Genomic DNA, 18,881 nt, shown 5'->3' on the forward strand with positions numbered 1-18,881 from the left:
CATTACAACATTCCCAGAACAAAAATAACATTTGAAGCATTTGATATAGATTTGATTTATTACAAAAAATGAGACCTACCAGTACAAGCAATATTTTCTCTTTTTTTTTAAGCACAACTACAGATGAGCGACATGGTACAAATATTAAACATAATATTTATAGACATTCTCACAATTTCTAGACACATTTTGATGCAAAATGCATCAGCAGTGACAGATTTTATACACTGCTATTCAAACAATGTCCCAAACTTAGTACTAAGAACTGATGTGTATTCGAAACGTGTTGCACTCCATCCACTTAAACAGGACTCATTATAATCTTTGTAATAAAATGTGCAAGTTAGACAACATTTATCACAGTATGCCGAAACAATGTTATGGTTATCACCTTCCAGTGAAACTGATTTTTTGTTTATTAATTTTTGTATGGTTACTGTTCTCGCTAAAAAAGGTACCTAAAAAAAAAAACACACAGTCCTGTTTTCAGCTCTAATCCATGGTTCTGGCTAAGAGGCCTCAGTTCCTTTAGCCTCCACATACTCCAGGGCTTTCTGCTTAACTGCCTGGATGCTCTCAGGTGTTCCATGCTGCTTCTCATAGTCCAGGTAGCGCTTGAAAAAGAACTTGATCTTCTTTACTGAGGCACTTAGATGAATCACCCGGTCAAACAGGTCCCTAGAGGAGCACAGGAAGCAAATTAGATTTCACTGCAGATTACATCCCACTTAGTTAAGTATTCAATTTAAAATGTATTTAACCCTCTGGCCTGTATTTGAATAATTTAGTTTAGCTGTAAATTTTAAATGTGCATTTTATTTAGGCATACATGTTAGGTATGCAATGGTACAGTGTGGCCACGGTTCGGTTCGTATCACGGTTCTTTGGCCACGGTATCGATTCGGTTTCGATATATCAATGTTATCTAGCTCCAACATGCAGCATTTTTTTTTAGCCCTTTCTGTTTCAAATCAAAATTTTCCCCCTCAGTTGTTATATCTTAGGAACATGTTAGCCAATTTTCTGTTTTCACTAAATAATAATGATCCTTATAGTTTAATAAAAAAATATAAGGGATTAAAGCCATCCACAAAACATTTTGTAATGGCCCTATTAAAAAAAAAAGGAACACACCTGACTTCTTTCTGGGAGCCGTGCTTTACCATCAAGTCTATGAAGACAGACCACAGATCCGTGCGTTTGGGGTAGCTGCTGAGAACCTTGTCCAACATGGCTTTGCCTCGGTCCTTGCTGCCATACTGAAACTCTAGCCGAGCAAATTTGGTGATCAAGTCCACATCTGTAAAGCAAAAAGAGAGGGAAACTGAAAAAAATGCAGTGTAGACAGGAAGCGTAGGTAAATATGAGAAAATTGACTAAGGTACAGAATATTTTCAAATGTTTGGACATCCACTGTAATAAACATTCAGCTAACAGAATATGATTTTACAGCAGATAAACATGTTTTATGCACTGAGCTGTAGAGCACTGAACTTGTGTTCTAGGCCTATGTCAAACATCCAGTCCTTCCTAATCCTTGCTTCAGAAATTTTGTAGAAAGCATTTCCTGGGCATTAAAGTCCATATAGTGTAGTTTAGCACCATTGTACAGTAGTATTCAATGTCTTGTAAGCACTTACGGTCTTTGTTGGAAAGGCTCTGGAGCGCTCTCTGGAGGAGAGCATTAGCAGCATCACTCTGTCCCTGCTGCAAAAGGAAGGATCCATAACTCTGCCATACAGCCTTCTCCTGCTTGAAGCGCTTCACCATGTTCTTATACAAGCTCTCTGCTTCCTGTACATAGAAACAGAAAAACACAGGGGAAAAATTAGCTTTCTTACAGGAGAAGGATGAATGATATGGCCAAAATACAAGTGGCTGTATCTTACGCCCTATCTGGGCATGATTAGTTTCTCAGGGGGACATCTGTGAACAATATTTCACACTTCTACTCAAAAAAAAAAATTAATCCGGTCTGCAATTGAAAAAACAGGAGGAACAGTGAGTTATTTTGGCTTTTTTAAGTGAGTTATTTTCCTCTGCTGAGAAGCGTTGCACATGTCCAGGTAGCTGCGCCATTTAAATAGCAATCAGCCAAGGTCAGAGCTCTCCAGGCACTACAGAAACTACAGGTCTACAGCTTCTTCTGGCTCTGTGGGTTTGGAGAGATAAATGTCGAGTGTCTTAGATTGGAGAGTCTCACCTTCATCTTGTTGGACTTGGCGTAAATGTCTGCCAGCTGCTGGTACACAGGCATGGGTTCACAGTACTGAACGGCTCGCTCGAACACTTTCTGCAGGCTCTCCTCCGTGCCGTACATGTTCTCCAGGTTTAGCAGTGCCACCCACACATTCAGCTTCTCCTGCTCCTCCCTACATCAGCAGAACAGAAAAGTATTGGACACATTTAATCATTTTTGATATTTATGACATTTTGGCTGATTTTGATTAATCCTTTTACAGAGGTGGGCCAGTGTAGTGTTAGGAGTCTTGCCCAAGGATTTTTATTGGTGTACTTGGTTCCCAGTATAGTCACCCAGACCGGGAATTAAACTCCAGGCTCTCACATGATGGCGGTTCACAAAATGTTTGTAGGAATATACACACAGTTCCACAGGTACCTGAAGGAGATGGTTTTAATAGCTCTCTCAGCCACAGCACGAGCCTGCTCGATCTGTGTGGCCTGCAGGTGGAAGGCCATGTACTGCAGCCAGAGCAGTGAGCTGTCCGGTGAGGAGAGGAGCAGACGCTCGAACGCCCCTGAACTCTCCGGCCGAGCCGAGGGGTCCATCTGCTCCGCCTCCAAGCGGCTCAAATTCTGCTCCGCCTGCTTACGCTCCTGCTCCATCTCCTGCCGAGACCTCTTCGCTGGCTGGAGGGGGTAAACGAATGAAAGAACAAGATTTTAATTTTTTTTTTATAACATTCTGCCAACCTTAATAGAATTTTATAATAAACAATATTTTGCATTATTCAAAAATGTGTCTGTAAAGATCTATCTTTTATTGTAATTATTGTAGGATAACAATTGGTTGCTTAATACATTAATGGAAACAATATATTTAAAGCATTTTTTATTTTCTTAAAAAAAAAAAAAAACATTAAAACATTATCCAGTGTAATTATCAAACAGTGCATGTATGTGTAAACCATGTTACCCACCCGATTTTCTTTTAATAATGGATGTTTAAAAGTAAATAAATTATAAAATGTATGTTTTAAAATTATATTAAATTATATATATTTTTGTGGTGCCAATCATATATACAGGTGCTGGTCAACGAATTAGAATAATTTGAAATAGTGCAATCATGAAATTCTTTGAATGCATTTTTTGTGCAGAAAGCAAATCAGGTGTTCACCGCACCTGTCCTACTCGTTAGACTAATCACAGAACTCGTTACCTGGAAAAAAATTTGCTCAGCTGAGCTTTCCAAAAGGCCCATTTAGGCCATTTAACTGTGACACTGTTGTTTTATTGAATTAGAATAATGGAGAAACCGTTTCATTGAATTAGAATAAATGCTCGAATTTTTGTTTTCTGTGAAGAGTGTTCACTGTGCAGTATAAAGTCAGGGTTGAGTAGAATTTCTAAGTTGTAAAATCAATCAGGGGTAAGCAGCGCGACCTCTCAACCGGAATAGTGGCTCAAATTCAAGACCTTCGCCAACAAGGCTTGACCCAAACTAAAATTGCTGAGCAGCTCGGCATCAGCCAGTCTTCCGTCTGCAAAGCTCTCAAGAAAAACTGCAGCAAGCGCACCGACTGTTCCGGCGTCCGAAAAACTTCTGCTCGTGATAACAAGCAGCTGAGAAAGATCGCAGTCAGCAACCTGTTCAAGTCCACTTCCGAGCTCACCGACTTGTGGAACAAGCAGACCGGCGCTGACGTCTCCAGATCAACCACTTACCGTCGTCTGCGCGAACTCGGCTTCAAATCTCGCGTTCCAGCAGTAAAACCGATGCTGAACAAGAAACAAATGGAGAAACGGCTGAAGTGGGCCAAAGAACACGGCGAGTGGACTGCTGAAGACTGGCAGAAAGTGTGGTCTTCAGTGACGAATCACGCTTCTGCATCTCCTTCGGTGACCAAGGTCCTCGTGTCTGGCGTCGTGGTGGCGAAACCTACAACCACGAGTGCGTGAAAAGATCCGTCAAGTTTCCCCAGAGCGTTATGGTCTGGGGATGCATGTCCGCTCGAGGTGTAGGGAAACTCTGCTTCCTCAAGAAGACTGTCAATGCTGCCGTATATCAAGATGTTCTGGAAACGTTCCTGATTCCGACTGTTGAGGAACAGTTCGGCGAAGAAGACTTCATATTTCAACAGGATCTTGCACCGGCTCATGCGGCAAAGTCGACCAAAGATTGGTTCACTAAAAAACAGCTTGAAGTTTTGGCATGGCCGGCCAACTCGCCTGACCTCAATGTCATTGAAAACCTTTGGGCCATCGTCAAGCGGAAAATTCGCGACAGAAAGCCTACTACGCTGGACCAACTGAAGCAGAACATCGCCACTGCCTGGGAAGCTGTGAGTGTGGAAACTTGCGACAAGCTGGTCAAATCGATGCCGCGGAGACTTCAGGCAGTCATACAAGCCAAGGGGGCAGCCACAAAATACTTAGAAAGTGATGATTGTAATTATAATAAAAATTATTCTAATTCAATGAAACGGTTTCTCCATTATTCTAATTCAATAAAACAACAGTGTCACAGTTAAATGGCCTAAATGGGCCTTTTGGAAAGCTCAGCTGAGCAAATTTTTTTCCAGGTAACGAGTTCTGTGATTAGTCTAACGAGTAGGACAGGTGCGGTGAACACCTGATTTGCTTTCTGCACAAAAAATGCATTCAAAGAATTTCATGATTGCACTATTTCAAATTATTCTAATTCGTTGACCAGCACCTGTATATATTTTTATGCTTGTAGTTCCCTGTATGTTTGGAAGGGGAAGAGTAATACAACTGTAGTGTGGTTTAGGCCTGGCAGACAACAGCGTTTTTATTGTATAAAAAAATTTAATCTCAGGGTAATTTTGATGCTTTCTTTTTTAAATCACTACTTGCAGTAACTTGTCTGCAAATAAAACTGTTGCTGGCCATGCCAATTTTACGCTGAGAGTTTATCACAGGTTAGTGTTAGCTTGTGATAAATGGTAAAACATGAACAAGCCAGTTCAATGCATAACTGTGATAGAAGCACAAAACTCATTATTTGAAATACAGTAGGTACAGATTCCTCCTTCAAACAAAGTCTGCGACCTAATCATGCTGTATACTGTCCAAGGTTCTCAACCAAAATAAACGAAACAAAATGACGTTTGTTCAACTGTTCAAATGGGAGGGGCTATGGCGGGGTTGGGCAGGTGAGAGGTGGTGCCAGTTTTGTTCTTCAAGTTCTTTTTTAATTCTTTTTTACTCTTGGAGTGTTTATAGGAGCAGTCGATACCCAAGTGGAAATAAATACAAAAGCACGCAAAAAGTGAGATTCGCCTAATATGTAAAAGTTTTACTACAGATTAGATGTTACTGCATTAAACTGTATGGTTTATTCTATCCTCCACATTTTCTGCTGATATCGACTTTACAGCAATTCTTGGATCAGGGCCATCTCTATGTACTTAAGGACACAACAAATATTGCTGAGTGCAGCTATTTCATCGTGTGTGTGTGTGTGTGTGTGTGTTACCTTGCTCTGACTGTCCTGTTCATCGTCACTGGACTCGAACGCGTTTTCAGCAGCAGTGGCCGGTTTGAGGGAGTTCAGCTTTGTGTCCCAGGAGAAAGTAGATGCTACCTGCAGCCTGCCTTTTTCTTCTGCCTCCCTTTTGCCCTACAAACACACAAACACAGACAAACAATCACAAAAACAAACAATAGCAATGATTACTCATTAGAATTTACATATTTTATATACAGAACCAGTAGCACAAATCCAGCATATTCCAAATTCATAATCCAGTTTACCTTTTTCTTCTGTTTAGCTGTTTCCTCTTCTCTAAAATACACATCCACTCCACTGTCACGGTCCTCAGCCTGAGATTTCTTTTCCTCCTTTGGCTTTTTCTTTTCCCGAGCTTCTTCCTACAGAGATAAATATATAACTTCAGCCTCTGGGACACATTAACCTCTTTCTGCAGGACCACTAGTGGCCAGTGGACACTGACAGGTGTGCACATTCACAATGCTGGTAAAAAAAAAACAGATCAGCACTTTCTACTTTTTTTTCAGACTTCCTCTGTACCTATATATATGGATATTTCTTGTTTTCTGTTTGTTGGTGTTGTGCAGTGCAGTGGTTCCCAACTGTGGTACAGGCACCACTGTGGTACTTAAAGCATACCAAGGTGGTACACTAGATGACCTCAGAAATAAATTCTGGTTGCATTAAAATATTAAGGACTGAAATATAGTACTATAAAAGTTTCCATCTGTAATTTTCCTAACAATAAACATTTGTTTGTGTTTAACCTGTATGTATACGGAGGTATAGACATATATCATATAAGTATGAATAAATAATTAAATAAATAATAACAAAAGCCTTTATAGCTAAATAAAAATAAATAAATGAATACATTTTTATCATGAAAATGTACTAAGTAAAACTTATAGCAGAAATCTATTTCCATCATTCCATGCATGAACTTTCATTTGGGGCCGTTTCTGCATTTATTTATTTATTAATTGATTGATTGACTGATTTGATTAATATATATCTACATTTATTTATTTCTGCACTCATTTATTAACTCATTTATTTATTTCAACATTTCTACATTTAGTTATTCAGTCTAACGTTTTCTTCTGTCCTGCTTTAGAGTGAAAATAGGACTGTCTACCTAATTAACATGCAAATGTGGAAATACAGACAAACACATGAAGAAATGTGGAAATAAATAAATGTAGAAACATTTAAATAAATAAATAAAAATTAATACATAAATGCAGAAATATATAAATAAATATATGTACATTTATTTATTTGTACTTACCCTCCATAGTATGTAAGAAACACTTTAGGCCTTCATTTTTATTACTGCAGTTAAACACACACCTGCTGGCTCTCTGAGATCTTGCGCTTTCTCTTTTCAAGGAACTTGCAGTACTCCTCCTCCTTCTGCGTCTGCTTCTGCCGCAGACGGAGCCCAAGGGATTCTGGGAGCACGTCAGGCGCCCCAGTGTCTTCTGGGAGAAGGGAGAGGCCCACGCAGCAGCTCTCTACATCGATACTGAACATAAAACACAATTTTAATCACTAGGTTCAATCCCATGCTATGGAAACTATTACATATAGAATTAAAAGATAAATATGTTTTAATTATGCTTTCTATGCATGTAAACTCCTTACTGGAGTATATAAGGCTTTGGAATCAGAACTAAGCTACACTTTGGAGCAATGGCCAAAAGACACACTGTTCTTATTTACATTATATTTATTATTTACATTATATATTTATAATATATATTTATAATATATATATTTATTTACATTCTATATTTACATTATATATCTACTAGAGACAGATTATATAATTCATTTTACTATTTACCGTATTTTTCGCACAGGCGCATCGTATTACAGGGCAGACTATCAATAAATGTCTATTGGTCTATCTTTATACATAAGGCACTCCAGATTATAAGGCACATTATGCGACACTAGTAAGGAACAGGGGTGTCCCCATGTTTTTCTTCTAATTCAGCAGGTCTTTTCTTTGGGTGGTGGTGGGAGAGCTTTACTTAACTAACTTAACTAAGTTAAGTACAGCTAAGCTAAGTAAACAAAACTTTAATTCTTAAAAACAAAAACATTTTCTTTAGAAGTCAAACGAGTGCTGGATGTTAATCTACACAGATTTCTCTGCTGAACTGTTTATTTGAGTGAGTAAAGCACTTCTGTTTATTTACAGTAAGCTTAGATTCCCAAATTTCTGGAGCATTAGCATTAGCTGCTAACTGCTAGCGCCTGACAACGCTACACTGAGAAACCCTGATTGTACTGGTAAGCCAGGGCGGTATTAGCTAGTGGTTCATCCCACAAATATCTGAACAGTGAAGGAGCTAGCGCTTAGTGTGGTCAGTGGATAATGCTAATACTGCTCCAGCAGTGCTAGCTGGGGTTAGCAGCACGCTACAGGCTTATACTACTCACCTCTGAACGGCGAAAGAGCTTACACTTAGTGCAGTTAGTGGCTAACGATAATTAGCGTCTAATGATAATACTCCTCCATCCCTGGTGCTGAAGAACTAAACTGAAACTCCTGTATAACCCTGTGCTTCAGTGGAGTAGCTAAAATGTATACATAAGATGACGATTTTTGGGAAAATTAAAGGATTTTAAGTGCGCCTTATAGTGTGAAAAATACAATACAATCCTGGATATATGGAGTACATTACTGGTATCATGACATGTTACATCACTGACTACTGTTACAATTTGGTAAAATCTTAATTAGTGCTGTGCCATGTAAAATTGCAAAAAATAATATAGCCAACTAAAATGTGATACTAATTTTGTTGCAGTAGTGTATTCTTAACATTACTTTTTTTTTAATTCAATGATTTGTCATTTCATTTCAAGATTATAGTTACTGCAAACACCCTGAACACTGCCCATCCCTAGTATGCTGTTTACTACTTTAATATTTAGATAATTGCAGTAATCTTGAATCAACAGAACAATTGATTTTAAATGAATGCATTTAAACCTTTTGTTCTTAAGCTAACTGTAGCTATCAAAGCCAAACACAAATATGTAACCTGATTTGAAAGGGACCTTTCTTTTTGAAACTGACCATTTATGATACAAAATACCCAGAAGCAAAAAAGGTGTTAGTGCTTGTGTACTCTGTGTAGTCTTACTGGAGAATTTTGGCCGTCACCAGTGTATTCCGGGGGATATATTCCTCAAATTTTGTGTTATCATCCACGAAGTAGCTGGTGGCGTGCCGGAACAGGGCTCTGCCAGTGATTGATCTTGATAAACTACAATTAAAAAGCAAAAAGAAAATGTAGTCAAAGTTAGTGTCAGGGTCAGGTTGGCAAAGAGCAACAATGCAACTTATATGTTATGAATGTTTATGGTCTGAATAGAGGATTTACAAGGATTCAAGGAGATTTTATTGTCATTCGCATCACATGTGGTACATGAGGTGGAACGAAATTGTGATCTCACGATCCAGCTTACACCCAGGAGCAATTGTTAAAATAGATAAATATAGATACAATAAAATTAAATAACATATAGAACACAATAAAATAGAACAGAACAAAATCATCAGACATCAAGATAAATACACAAAAAAAACAAGTACATCCTCTTATATTAATGCTAAAACGACACACAAAAAATGATTACTTACCTACAGCAGAATAAAAAAAATAAGTTGTTTAGTACCTGACAAAGACACCTTTTCCTCCCACGTTATGTACATAGCCTCGGATAACCTGTCCCTCCTTTAACTCGGAGATGGAGGTAATTTCCTTGTCTTTAACTGGCAAGCCCTTCCTTGCATTGGTTCTGTGAAGTTCCAGCCAATAAAAAAAGTGAAAAACAATAATGCAAAAAAAAAAAAAATGCTAATACTGTAATAGGGCACTATTAAAACTAGTAACAGACATTACAAAATTCACAAATATTATTCAAATACAAATCGAAGGGAACTCTTAACTCATCTGAGTCTAATCTTTTTAGTAATCTTTTTAATTCATTTCTAATTTTTACCCCATTTTCACCCCATTTTACAAGGCCAATTACCCAACCCACTCATTAGGACTCCCTCTACGCCAGCAGACTGGCACATGATTCCTCCAATACATGAGAAATCAGCCACGATCATTTAACGTACCGATGTCCCATGACTTCTGGCATGTTAATGTATACTTTAATTAATTTCATTCAGTAGAAAGGTACCTGGACAGACGTAAAGACAAATCGATTTTTTTATCTTTTTCCTCCAAAACACAGCATCTGAAACAGAGAGACAGAAGAAAAAAAATGTTTTTTCATGATTGTGAAATTGACTTCCATTTGGCAGCATAAAGCTTTTTGGGTTAGATTAGAAATGGGACAACCCAGGGGTAAATTTCTGTATCCTCAATGATGCACATCTCTCATATCTCTTTTATAAATAGGCAGAGGGGGAGGTGATGCAACTGCTATTCATTACTGTTAATCCCTAATTACTATTAAAGTAATAGAAAAAGGAAGTTAGCCCTGTCTTAACTGGATTCTTGTATAAATTTCTCTGTTCTACCTTAAATAATATAACATTTAAAGTGCATCACATACCGTATTTTTCGGACTATAAGGCGCACCGTATTATAAGACGCACTATCAAAGAACGCCTATTTTCTGCTATTTTTCCATACATAGGGCGCATCGCATTATAAGGCGCGTTAAGTGACACTAGAAAGGGTGCCTATATCAAAGTGAACAGGGGTGGCGCCATGTTTCCCTTCCCCCACCGGGGGTGGTCGCTTGCCGGTGGAGCGTCTCAGTATACAAAATATAGCTCTTTCAAAGTCAAACGAGTGCTGGATATTAATCTACACAGATTCCTCTCCTGAAAACTGTTTATTTGGGTGAGTAACGTGCTTCAGTTTATTTACAGTAAGCTTAGATTTCCAGATGTCCACTAAGGCTTGCTGCACCAGCGTTAGCATAGCTATCCGCTAGCACGCTAGCTAGTCACCTAAACTAGTAAAGTTAACCCAAACTTAAACGACAGCGTTACACTGAGTAATCCTGCGTGTTCTGGTAAGACAGTGAGATATTAGCTAGCGATTCGTCCCCCGTAGCTTGTTTTAACACGGTAAACAAGCAGATTACAGGCTGATAAAACTCACCTCTGAGAGAGTTAGCGCTTAGCATCTAGCTAATGCTAGCCAGGCAAAGCAGCACAGACTTACAGGCCGATAACTCACCTCTGAACGGTGAACGCTTAGCGATTAGCATCTAACTCTAATAATACTGCTCCAGCAGTATTAAAAGTGCTAAATTTAGAAAATACTGATCTCTGAACAGTGAAAAAGCTAGCTAGCTAAGCGGTTAGCATCTAGCTAATGCTATTTATTGCTGCTCCAGCCTCGGAGCGGCACGGCTCTGCACGGAGTGTGTTTACTGCTCCTTACACCTGACGGGTAAAATTTAGATAATACTGATCTCTGAACAGTGAATAAGCTAGCTAATGCTATTTGCTGCTCCAGCCTCGGAGCTGCACGGCTCTGGACTCTGTATAGCACTGAAACTCTGTATAACGCTGCACGGAGTGTGTGTTTACTGCTCCTTACAACCTGACGAGTAAAATTTAGATAATACTGATCTCAGTGAATAAGCTAGCTAGCTTAGCGGTTAGCATCTAGCTAATGCTATTGCTGCTCAGCCTCGGAGCTGCACGGCTCTGGACTCTGTATAGCACTGAAACTCTGTATAACGCTGCACGGAGTGTGTGTTTACTGCTCCTTACAACCTGACGAGTAAAATTTAGATAATACTGATCTCAGTGAATAAGCTAGCTAGCTTAGCGGTTAGCATCTAGCTAATGCTATTGCTGCTCAGCCTCGGAGCTGCACGGCTCTGGACTCTGTATAGCACTGAAACTCTGTATAACGCTGCACGGAGTGTGTGTTTACTGCTCCTTACAACCTGACGAGTAAAATCCATACAAAAGGCGCACCGTATTATAAGACGCACTGTCAATTTTTGTGAAAATTAAAAGTTTTTAAGTGCGCCTTATAGTCCGAAAAATACGGTAATTAAGCTAGCTAGCTAGCTACCAAGGTGAACAACTAGCGATTGTTTATGCTTGTTATGAATAAAGTGGCTAGAATTAGTGCTGTCAACGTTAACGCTTTAATGCACATAAACAATCTGGAAACATTTGACCTTTTTTTTTTCACACAAATTAATAGTTTACCAAGTTTGACCTCCCGTGTTTCACTCCTTTTACAAGTAAAAATCACATGTTTTTAAATTGAAATGGACTTCTTGTGGAATGAAACATGATAACGTGTACAAACTTCTATAAAATAGCCCACCTCCATTCACCCCAAGCATTCCCAAATACAGAGCTTCCAATGCTAGAGATAGGGGCATATTGTTGCCCATGCACAGAAATTGCTATTTACACCTTTAACAAACTTAAAGTACCTTTACATTTCATTGGTAGATTTCAGAAAAATTCTACAGAACAAATAGTTATATGTATAGATATACAAATAAGAGATCAGATTTCAAAATGTATTAATTAAGTGGAAATGCATAAATACAGATATATTTTCAGCAACAGCTGGAATTCATGCATTTCCACAGAATTAATTTTGCAATCTGTTCTTTAATCTTACATATTTGTTTGTGCTCATCATTCGACTTATCATGATTTAATTGCAAGATGACGGCAACCCAGAGAGCTACCTGAAGGTACTGCTAGTATAAACAGTGTCTTAAGCTATCTGTGCACATTCAAAGTTCTCAGTGCCTCATTTTAAATGTCAGGTCCTTCAGAATTCTACCAGTGAAATGTGGAGCTACATTGAGTTTGTAAATGTTGTAATAGTATAATCACTTATTTGCAAGGTCAACATTATGCCCCAATCACTTACATTGTAAGTCTGTTGGGAGCATCGGCTAAAAGCACTGTATTTTGGAACGTTGCGGGAGAACTGAGGTGGGCTTTTCGACTAAGGTTTGAACTCGTTTTCATGTTTCACTACAACCCAAGTCCATTTCACACCGGATTTCTCCTTTAAGAAGAAGAACAAGTGTTATTAATTGCAATTAAATCACAGAATATTGTTGAGTAATTTAAGATAATCCAATTTTTATCTCAATTTGTAACAAAGAAAATATGTCATTTTTTGAAAGGGGGACTTGGAAAATGGGACTAGGCCTTGGAACCCTTTTCTATTATTCTTTAAAGTAAACATACACACATCCATACCTGACCACCTGTCCTTCTTTATAGTTTTCCAATGGGTTTTCTGTGTACGTGTCTGACAGATCAGTTGGGAAAGCAAAGCCAAACTTTCCAAATGGCAGCTTTAGAGCCAGTCCCCTTTGGGGGTTGATTTTCTGTACCGAACCCATGATAACAGCTCCCACCTCCAGCTTGTGTGTCCCTGTGGTGACAGAACAAAGTACACGCAAAAAGGTGACCTGGGGGACAAACATGTGTGACGTGATTATGATACACGTGCGTGAGTGTGTGTTTCCTGGCACAGCAGAAGCGAAATGCTGTTTCAAAATCAATTTTTACTCCTTTTTATAGTTGTAAGTCATATTGCTGCCTCAGCTGAATGTGATACTCTATTTATCTCCAGTCCTTCAGGTCTAGAGTAACTGCATAACACTGTTTGTTCAGCAGCAAAAAATAGTCTATCAAATGATCTGATGAAAGCATAACAATGTCAAGTACAAAGTCCTGGTAAAAGTATGTTAAGTTAAATATGTTAAATTGATTAAGTGCAATTGTAATTAGTTAATAATCAGCCTGCCAAACTCCTGATCTGCCCTTTTAATAGCGCTTATCTTCTGTAGAATAGACTCTACATGCAAAAAGTCTGCTCGACTGGAGAAATGGCATTGACCCAGTCAAATTTGACAGTCCACCTCGAAATTAAGTGCTGAATAAGCATGTGATGTTTTGCTAAAATCCACATAAGATTTTAAAAGTTACAGTCGCTGGAGTGAATATGTGATCAATCTAGAAAGAATAATTACTGCTAATGGCCTCCATATTCTGTGCAAATTTCAACACCCAAGCATTTTGATACGGCAGGATTGGTCAAAAACCCTAGGGCTAGTTCGCAAACGTAGAAAATTCAATTGGGAAGAGCTTATTTGTCCAAGGAGTGCAAATTTCTTTGTACTGACCCCAAGGGCCAAAAACAACAACAAAAAAAGGGTTACAAAACAGTATACTGCTTTAATGTAGCGCACCAGACAAGCCAATCAGGTTCAGTTTTGTTGTCTGTCGAGATTGACACAAAGTGTATTTCTATACAACTTACGAGCTAGTCTCTACAATGTGATTTGTCAGAGGAAAAGGAATGACAAAAAAGAAGAGACTAATTATAATTATATTTGAGATTGACTAAAATATTTAACATCACAAATATCTGAATGCAGGAAGAAAATCACGTAGGAAAAAAAAAAAGAAAAGAAAAAAAAAAACACTGTTTACGAAGTTAATTACTGACTTACTCAATTTACAGCTGTAATTAACATAAATCTCTATTTAATCAGTAGCCTGGCACCCAGCCTTATGTCCGTTCTTGCTAAATCCCTGCTATTCCCACAGGACTATAGGCTAATGACCTGTCAATCAATCTTCTGCTAATGTGAATGCAGGTTTAGAGTCCTACCTAATTCTAGTCTTGGGTGTATTTAGCTCCAGTCCAGTTTATGTTCAGGCTGGATTCATTTCAAATCTGCCGAAGCTAAACTGGATGTAAGGAATACTTGCTACTAACAAAAAGAAAGCAGATATGTAAATGATTACAGGTTTTGTCTGATTAAACACCTGCCACAAAAAGGCGAAAAAGTGATTGCCCTACTGCCTTACGAGAAAGGCGTTTAGAGACAAGCTTTGGGTAGTGTACCTCTTGGTGAGAGATTGCCGACTGCTAGACATGCCTCTATAAACACTCTCAGATATTTTGTCCTAGCTCTTTCTACCGTATTTTTCGGGCTATAAGGCGCACTTAAAATACTTATTTTTTCCCAAAAATCGTCATTGCGCCTTATAATGCAGTGCGCCTTGTGTATGGATTTTGCTTGTGTTTACTGACCTCGATTTTTATGTGGTACACGGCGCTCTGTTGTGCAGAATTCCTCACCCACGCCAGAAAAAGATCCCCCTCTTGGGCTAGCGCGCGGTTACCTTTGACTGCCGTACTGCCTCTCGGCTGTGGTTCAGGGTAGCTAGTTTCCACTGTAGCTCCGTGGCCAGAACAAGGTGCCGGTAAACTTTCCTTTCCACCCGTTCTGGGGTAATAGCACAAACTGTTTCTTTTTAGCGCCCACTTCTAAGTAAAGTTAACCTCTTAACACGCGCTGGCCCACCGGCGGGCCAGAAATATTTAATATTTCATAACTGGCTGTGTTTCTGAATAGTTATGAACAGTTACAGGTTCAATATAGACATCCAATATACCATTTTAAAGCTTAGAATCTCTGCTTTTGAGCTATTTAGCCTATTTAGCGGAATATCCTTTCAGAAAATAAACATTTAGGGCGAAATATGCCTTGGTTATGATTTTAATAATTCATAACTCTCATATTTGCGTTTATCGTTCGTCCATATTTCATCGAATGCGGTCATGTCATACACCATTCGAACCGTCTGGCTCTCCGGATTCCAGAACTGTGCTTTTACTGTAGGATGTATGTTTCATGAATTAGAGCTGCGTCAGAGCGCATGTTTCCAGTAATAAAAGGCTCTCCTTTTCTCCTGGGGTAACCTCCGGTCACTGCCGCCACCCCCCGAACACACACCCGCGCTCAGCCACAGGTCCTACCTTCAAAACGCGTCCAGACTAAAGAGAATCCATCAATCCAGTCTCCTGTAATCCACAGTTATATCCAAACAGCGCTGGAAATCACTTCATCCAGAAATGAAACTTATCCAATCTTTATCTCTGTTTTAAAACCGTTTTATTCACCGAATTCGGCACAACACGCTATTATAGTCAGAAGCCTCGCGGAGTAATGCGGTACTTGCTGTGCTTCAACATAATATTATGGTCTGTCGGAGCGTTGCGGCTACCGTTGTCAGGAGCCTCGCGGAGTAATACGTACTTGCTGTGCTTCAACATAATATTATGGTCTGTCGGAGCGTTGCGGCTACCGTTGTCAGGAGCCTCGCGGAGTAATACGTACTTGCTGTGCTTCAACATAATATTATGGTCTGCCGGAGCGTTGCGGCTACCGTTGTCAGGAGCGTCGCGGAGTAATACGTACTTGCTGTGCTTCAACATAATATTATGGTCTGTCGGAGCGTTGCGGCTACCGTTGTCAGGAGCGTCGCGGAGTAATACGTACTTGCTGTGCTTGTTGACTTATTGCTCAGAGATGTTGTTATTTTTCACAGATATTGTGAAGGATTTATTGCTCAGAGTTATTGTTACTGATATAAATAAAGTTTCATTTAGTGCGCCTTATAATCCAGTGCGCCTTGTGTATGGACTAACACTAAAAATAGACCGTTCACTCATCGTGCGCCTTATAATACGGTGCGCCTTATAGTCCGAAAAATACGGTACTTAAATTTGCCTTACAATCTTTTAAATCTGATGTTGCCTATACAAATTCTCAACCCTAAGAAGCCTTCACGGCAAAATCCGGACACTGTTTTTCCTAACTGTATCACAAGAGCATTATTAAGCATCCGGTTATAAATGTAACTAACTGATGGTAATCACAGCAGCCCTGTAACAGGGCTCTTTTTACTCAGAGTTTCTTAAATTGGCAGCCCAAGTAATTCTTTTACTTTTTCTTTTTAATATTACAGCTTTATTCTCGTGACTTTTTCCTGGAAGGCTACTGTATTTTTTTTTTTTTATCCAGCCATGCCACAGCACTGCCTGCAGTACATAACGTTATTTGTGTACATAGCCTATTTAATTAAAAGTGCGCCTTTATAGTCAGACTCGGCTACAAGATAAGGTTTTACATTAGTTTTACGTTAATTAAAACTTGAAAAGTTACCTGTAAGAGAAAGGACGAGGCCCTTCCAGTTCTTGGTGAGTACGTTCACCACTTTTGCCTTGATACACTGGCCGATTTTGAAGAGCTTTTGTGGACGATTAGCATCCTGGAAGAGAAAATAAAACAAAGTAAGCTTCACAAAGATCAGGTCTTTCACAGTTCAGGGTTTAAGCTTAAAAGTAAAGCACTAAAGTAGAACTACATTCCTAATATTTGGCCCACTTTATGTACACATTTAACACCCATAACACTGACTGCAGAAACAAGAAGGTGGTGTTCACTTTGTAGATCTATAAGCAGAGGCTTGGGTCCTACTGTTTCTCTGCATAGTTTGTATATATTAATAATTATTTAACTAAAAAAAGGTGTCAACTTACTCCAGGCTTGCTGATCATAGCCAGCAGCTCAGCTTTACCCAGGATTCCTGGAGACACGAAGAGCTCCAGACAGGTCTTCTGTTCTCTGTACTATAAGAAAGAGACAGTTACAGTAGTTACAGTGATAAAAAAGAACAAATGTGAGTCATTAATCAGCTGTAGCTGAAGTGGATTAAAATTTGTGGGTTAGAGAGCTGGATGATCAATCCTAATGGCCCTGGGTATCACCAACAACAAAAAAAACATCATATTTAAGAGACGACTCATAGTTTTATAAAGGGAAATGGATGAGTTAGCGGCTCATATGTGGAGCATCTTTTGCTGGAGTGTAGAGAAAACAGATGGTCTGAAGTAAATGCTCAGGTTAAAAAGGTGAAAAAAGGCCAGGCGGTTTGTTTTTGCTGTTTTTACAGCTATAGCTGCAAAGAGAATCACGTAGCGCATGTGTAAGAGCAAAAAAGACTCATGAATTCTGATTTGACCAGTCATATTCATGTCATATTCATAATTTCTTCAGCCAGAAATTAGCCATTTTGAGACGTTAAGAGATCAGTTTGCCCGTAGTGTATGTGTGTATACATGTACATAAGTACAAATATGACAATTAAAGGCACATTAATATTATAATTACAAAGTTATTTAAGCTCTGTCTAATAGAGGAAACACTAGATACACAGCTAAACCCAAAACAAAAACTGCCTATAAAGTACAGATTTTGGCTCATAAGCTGCTGAAGGCTTTCTTTCTTTTAATTGGATTGTTTTTTTAAATCTATGCATAAAGTAGACAAGAATGCAAATAAAGTTCTGACATTTTTTATTATATACTTAAGTTCCACCTTATCCAACACAGAAAAGTAAAGGTGATTGGTGGTTGTGTCAGAAGGCCCTTACTTTGGATACGAAGCATTTTATTTCATCTCCTGGTTTGTAGTCTTGCAGTTTGGCTAGTGTCTTTATCGATTGGGCATCCGCATCCAGTTTACTGAAACAGTGAGATGACACTTAATAACCTGCTCTTCAATAAAAAAACATAGATAACTTAATTTAGCTACAACCAAATACAGTTACTAGCACTTGGTGCTCCTTACCTAGGGAGAAGTGTGAGCTCAGGCAGAGAGAATGTGAAGTTGGGATGACTGAAGGGCAGGAAGCTGTGGAGTAAAGCAAAAATGATGGCGATCAGCAATGAACATTCAAGTCCTCTCCTGGCAAAACACTTAAGTTCAGTGCTGCTGTAGATTTATATCAGTGGTCTCGAACCCTCCAATCCCATCATCCCCCCTTGGAAATCTTGACAGCATTTAGTGTTAAAGCTAGGGTGGAATGGAGCCAGCAGTGAGCCGACAAGGTTTAAGTTCATTTTTATGTGCTAGTCATGTACATTAAATTATAGTAAAGTGGTACCAATTAATAAGTGGTTTCCTAAAGCTAAAATATGCAAGCCACATAATGCCAAAAAAATAAACACAAAAACTGTCTGCTTTTCTCTAGGCAAATGTCAAGTCATATGGGATCTACTGTGACTTTGTGTGGTCTCAATATGGCTTCAATTCAATATAGTGCTATCAAAATATTAATACAGCTCCGGAAAAAAATAAGAGAACACTTAAAAATGATGAATTCTTGGATTTTACCAAACTAAAAACCTCTGGAATATAATCAAGAACAAGATGGATGATCAGAAGCCATCAAACCAAACTGAACTGCTTGAATTTTTGCACCAGGAGTGGCATAAAGTTATTCAAAAGCAGTGTGTAAGACTGGTGGAGGAGAACATACCCAGATGCATGAAAACTG

General features: G+C 38.9%; 1 protein-coding gene across 1 annotated transcript in view; it reads right to left on the reverse strand.

The window, feature by feature from the left end:
* Window positions 1-39: 39 nt before the first annotated feature.
* The window catches only part of pdcd11 (programmed cell death 11), a 35,033-nt gene continuing 16,191 nt past the window's right edge, over window positions 40-18,881 (reverse strand). Inside the window, exons 21-36 of the mRNA XM_049469834.1 lie at window positions 18,173-18,235; window positions 17,976-18,066; window positions 17,083-17,172; window positions 16,706-16,811; window positions 12,939-13,116; window positions 9,911-9,967; window positions 9,395-9,517; window positions 8,860-8,982; window positions 7,052-7,226; window positions 5,962-6,078; window positions 5,684-5,827; window positions 2,621-2,871; window positions 2,204-2,372; window positions 1,641-1,794; window positions 1,135-1,300; window positions 40-678 (exon numbers count right to left, since the gene is read on the reverse strand). Coding sequence (XP_049325791.1) covers window positions 510-678; window positions 1,135-1,300; window positions 1,641-1,794; window positions 2,204-2,372; window positions 2,621-2,871; window positions 5,684-5,827; window positions 5,962-6,078; window positions 7,052-7,226; window positions 8,860-8,982; window positions 9,395-9,517; window positions 9,911-9,967; window positions 12,939-13,116; window positions 16,706-16,811; window positions 17,083-17,172; window positions 17,976-18,066; window positions 18,173-18,235 — 2,176 coding nt within the window. The 3' untranslated portion in view covers window positions 40-509. The remainder of the gene's footprint in view (window positions 679-1,134; window positions 1,301-1,640; window positions 1,795-2,203; window positions 2,373-2,620; window positions 2,872-5,683; window positions 5,828-5,961; window positions 6,079-7,051; window positions 7,227-8,859; window positions 8,983-9,394; window positions 9,518-9,910; window positions 9,968-12,938; window positions 13,117-16,705; window positions 16,812-17,082; window positions 17,173-17,975; window positions 18,067-18,172; window positions 18,236-18,881) is intronic.

This window comes from Astyanax mexicanus, chromosome 21, assembly GCF_023375975.1.
Source record: "Astyanax mexicanus isolate ESR-SI-001 chromosome 21, AstMex3_surface, whole genome shotgun sequence".
NCBI classification, from domain to species: domain Eukaryota; kingdom Metazoa; phylum Chordata; class Actinopteri; order Characiformes; family Acestrorhamphidae; genus Astyanax; species Astyanax mexicanus.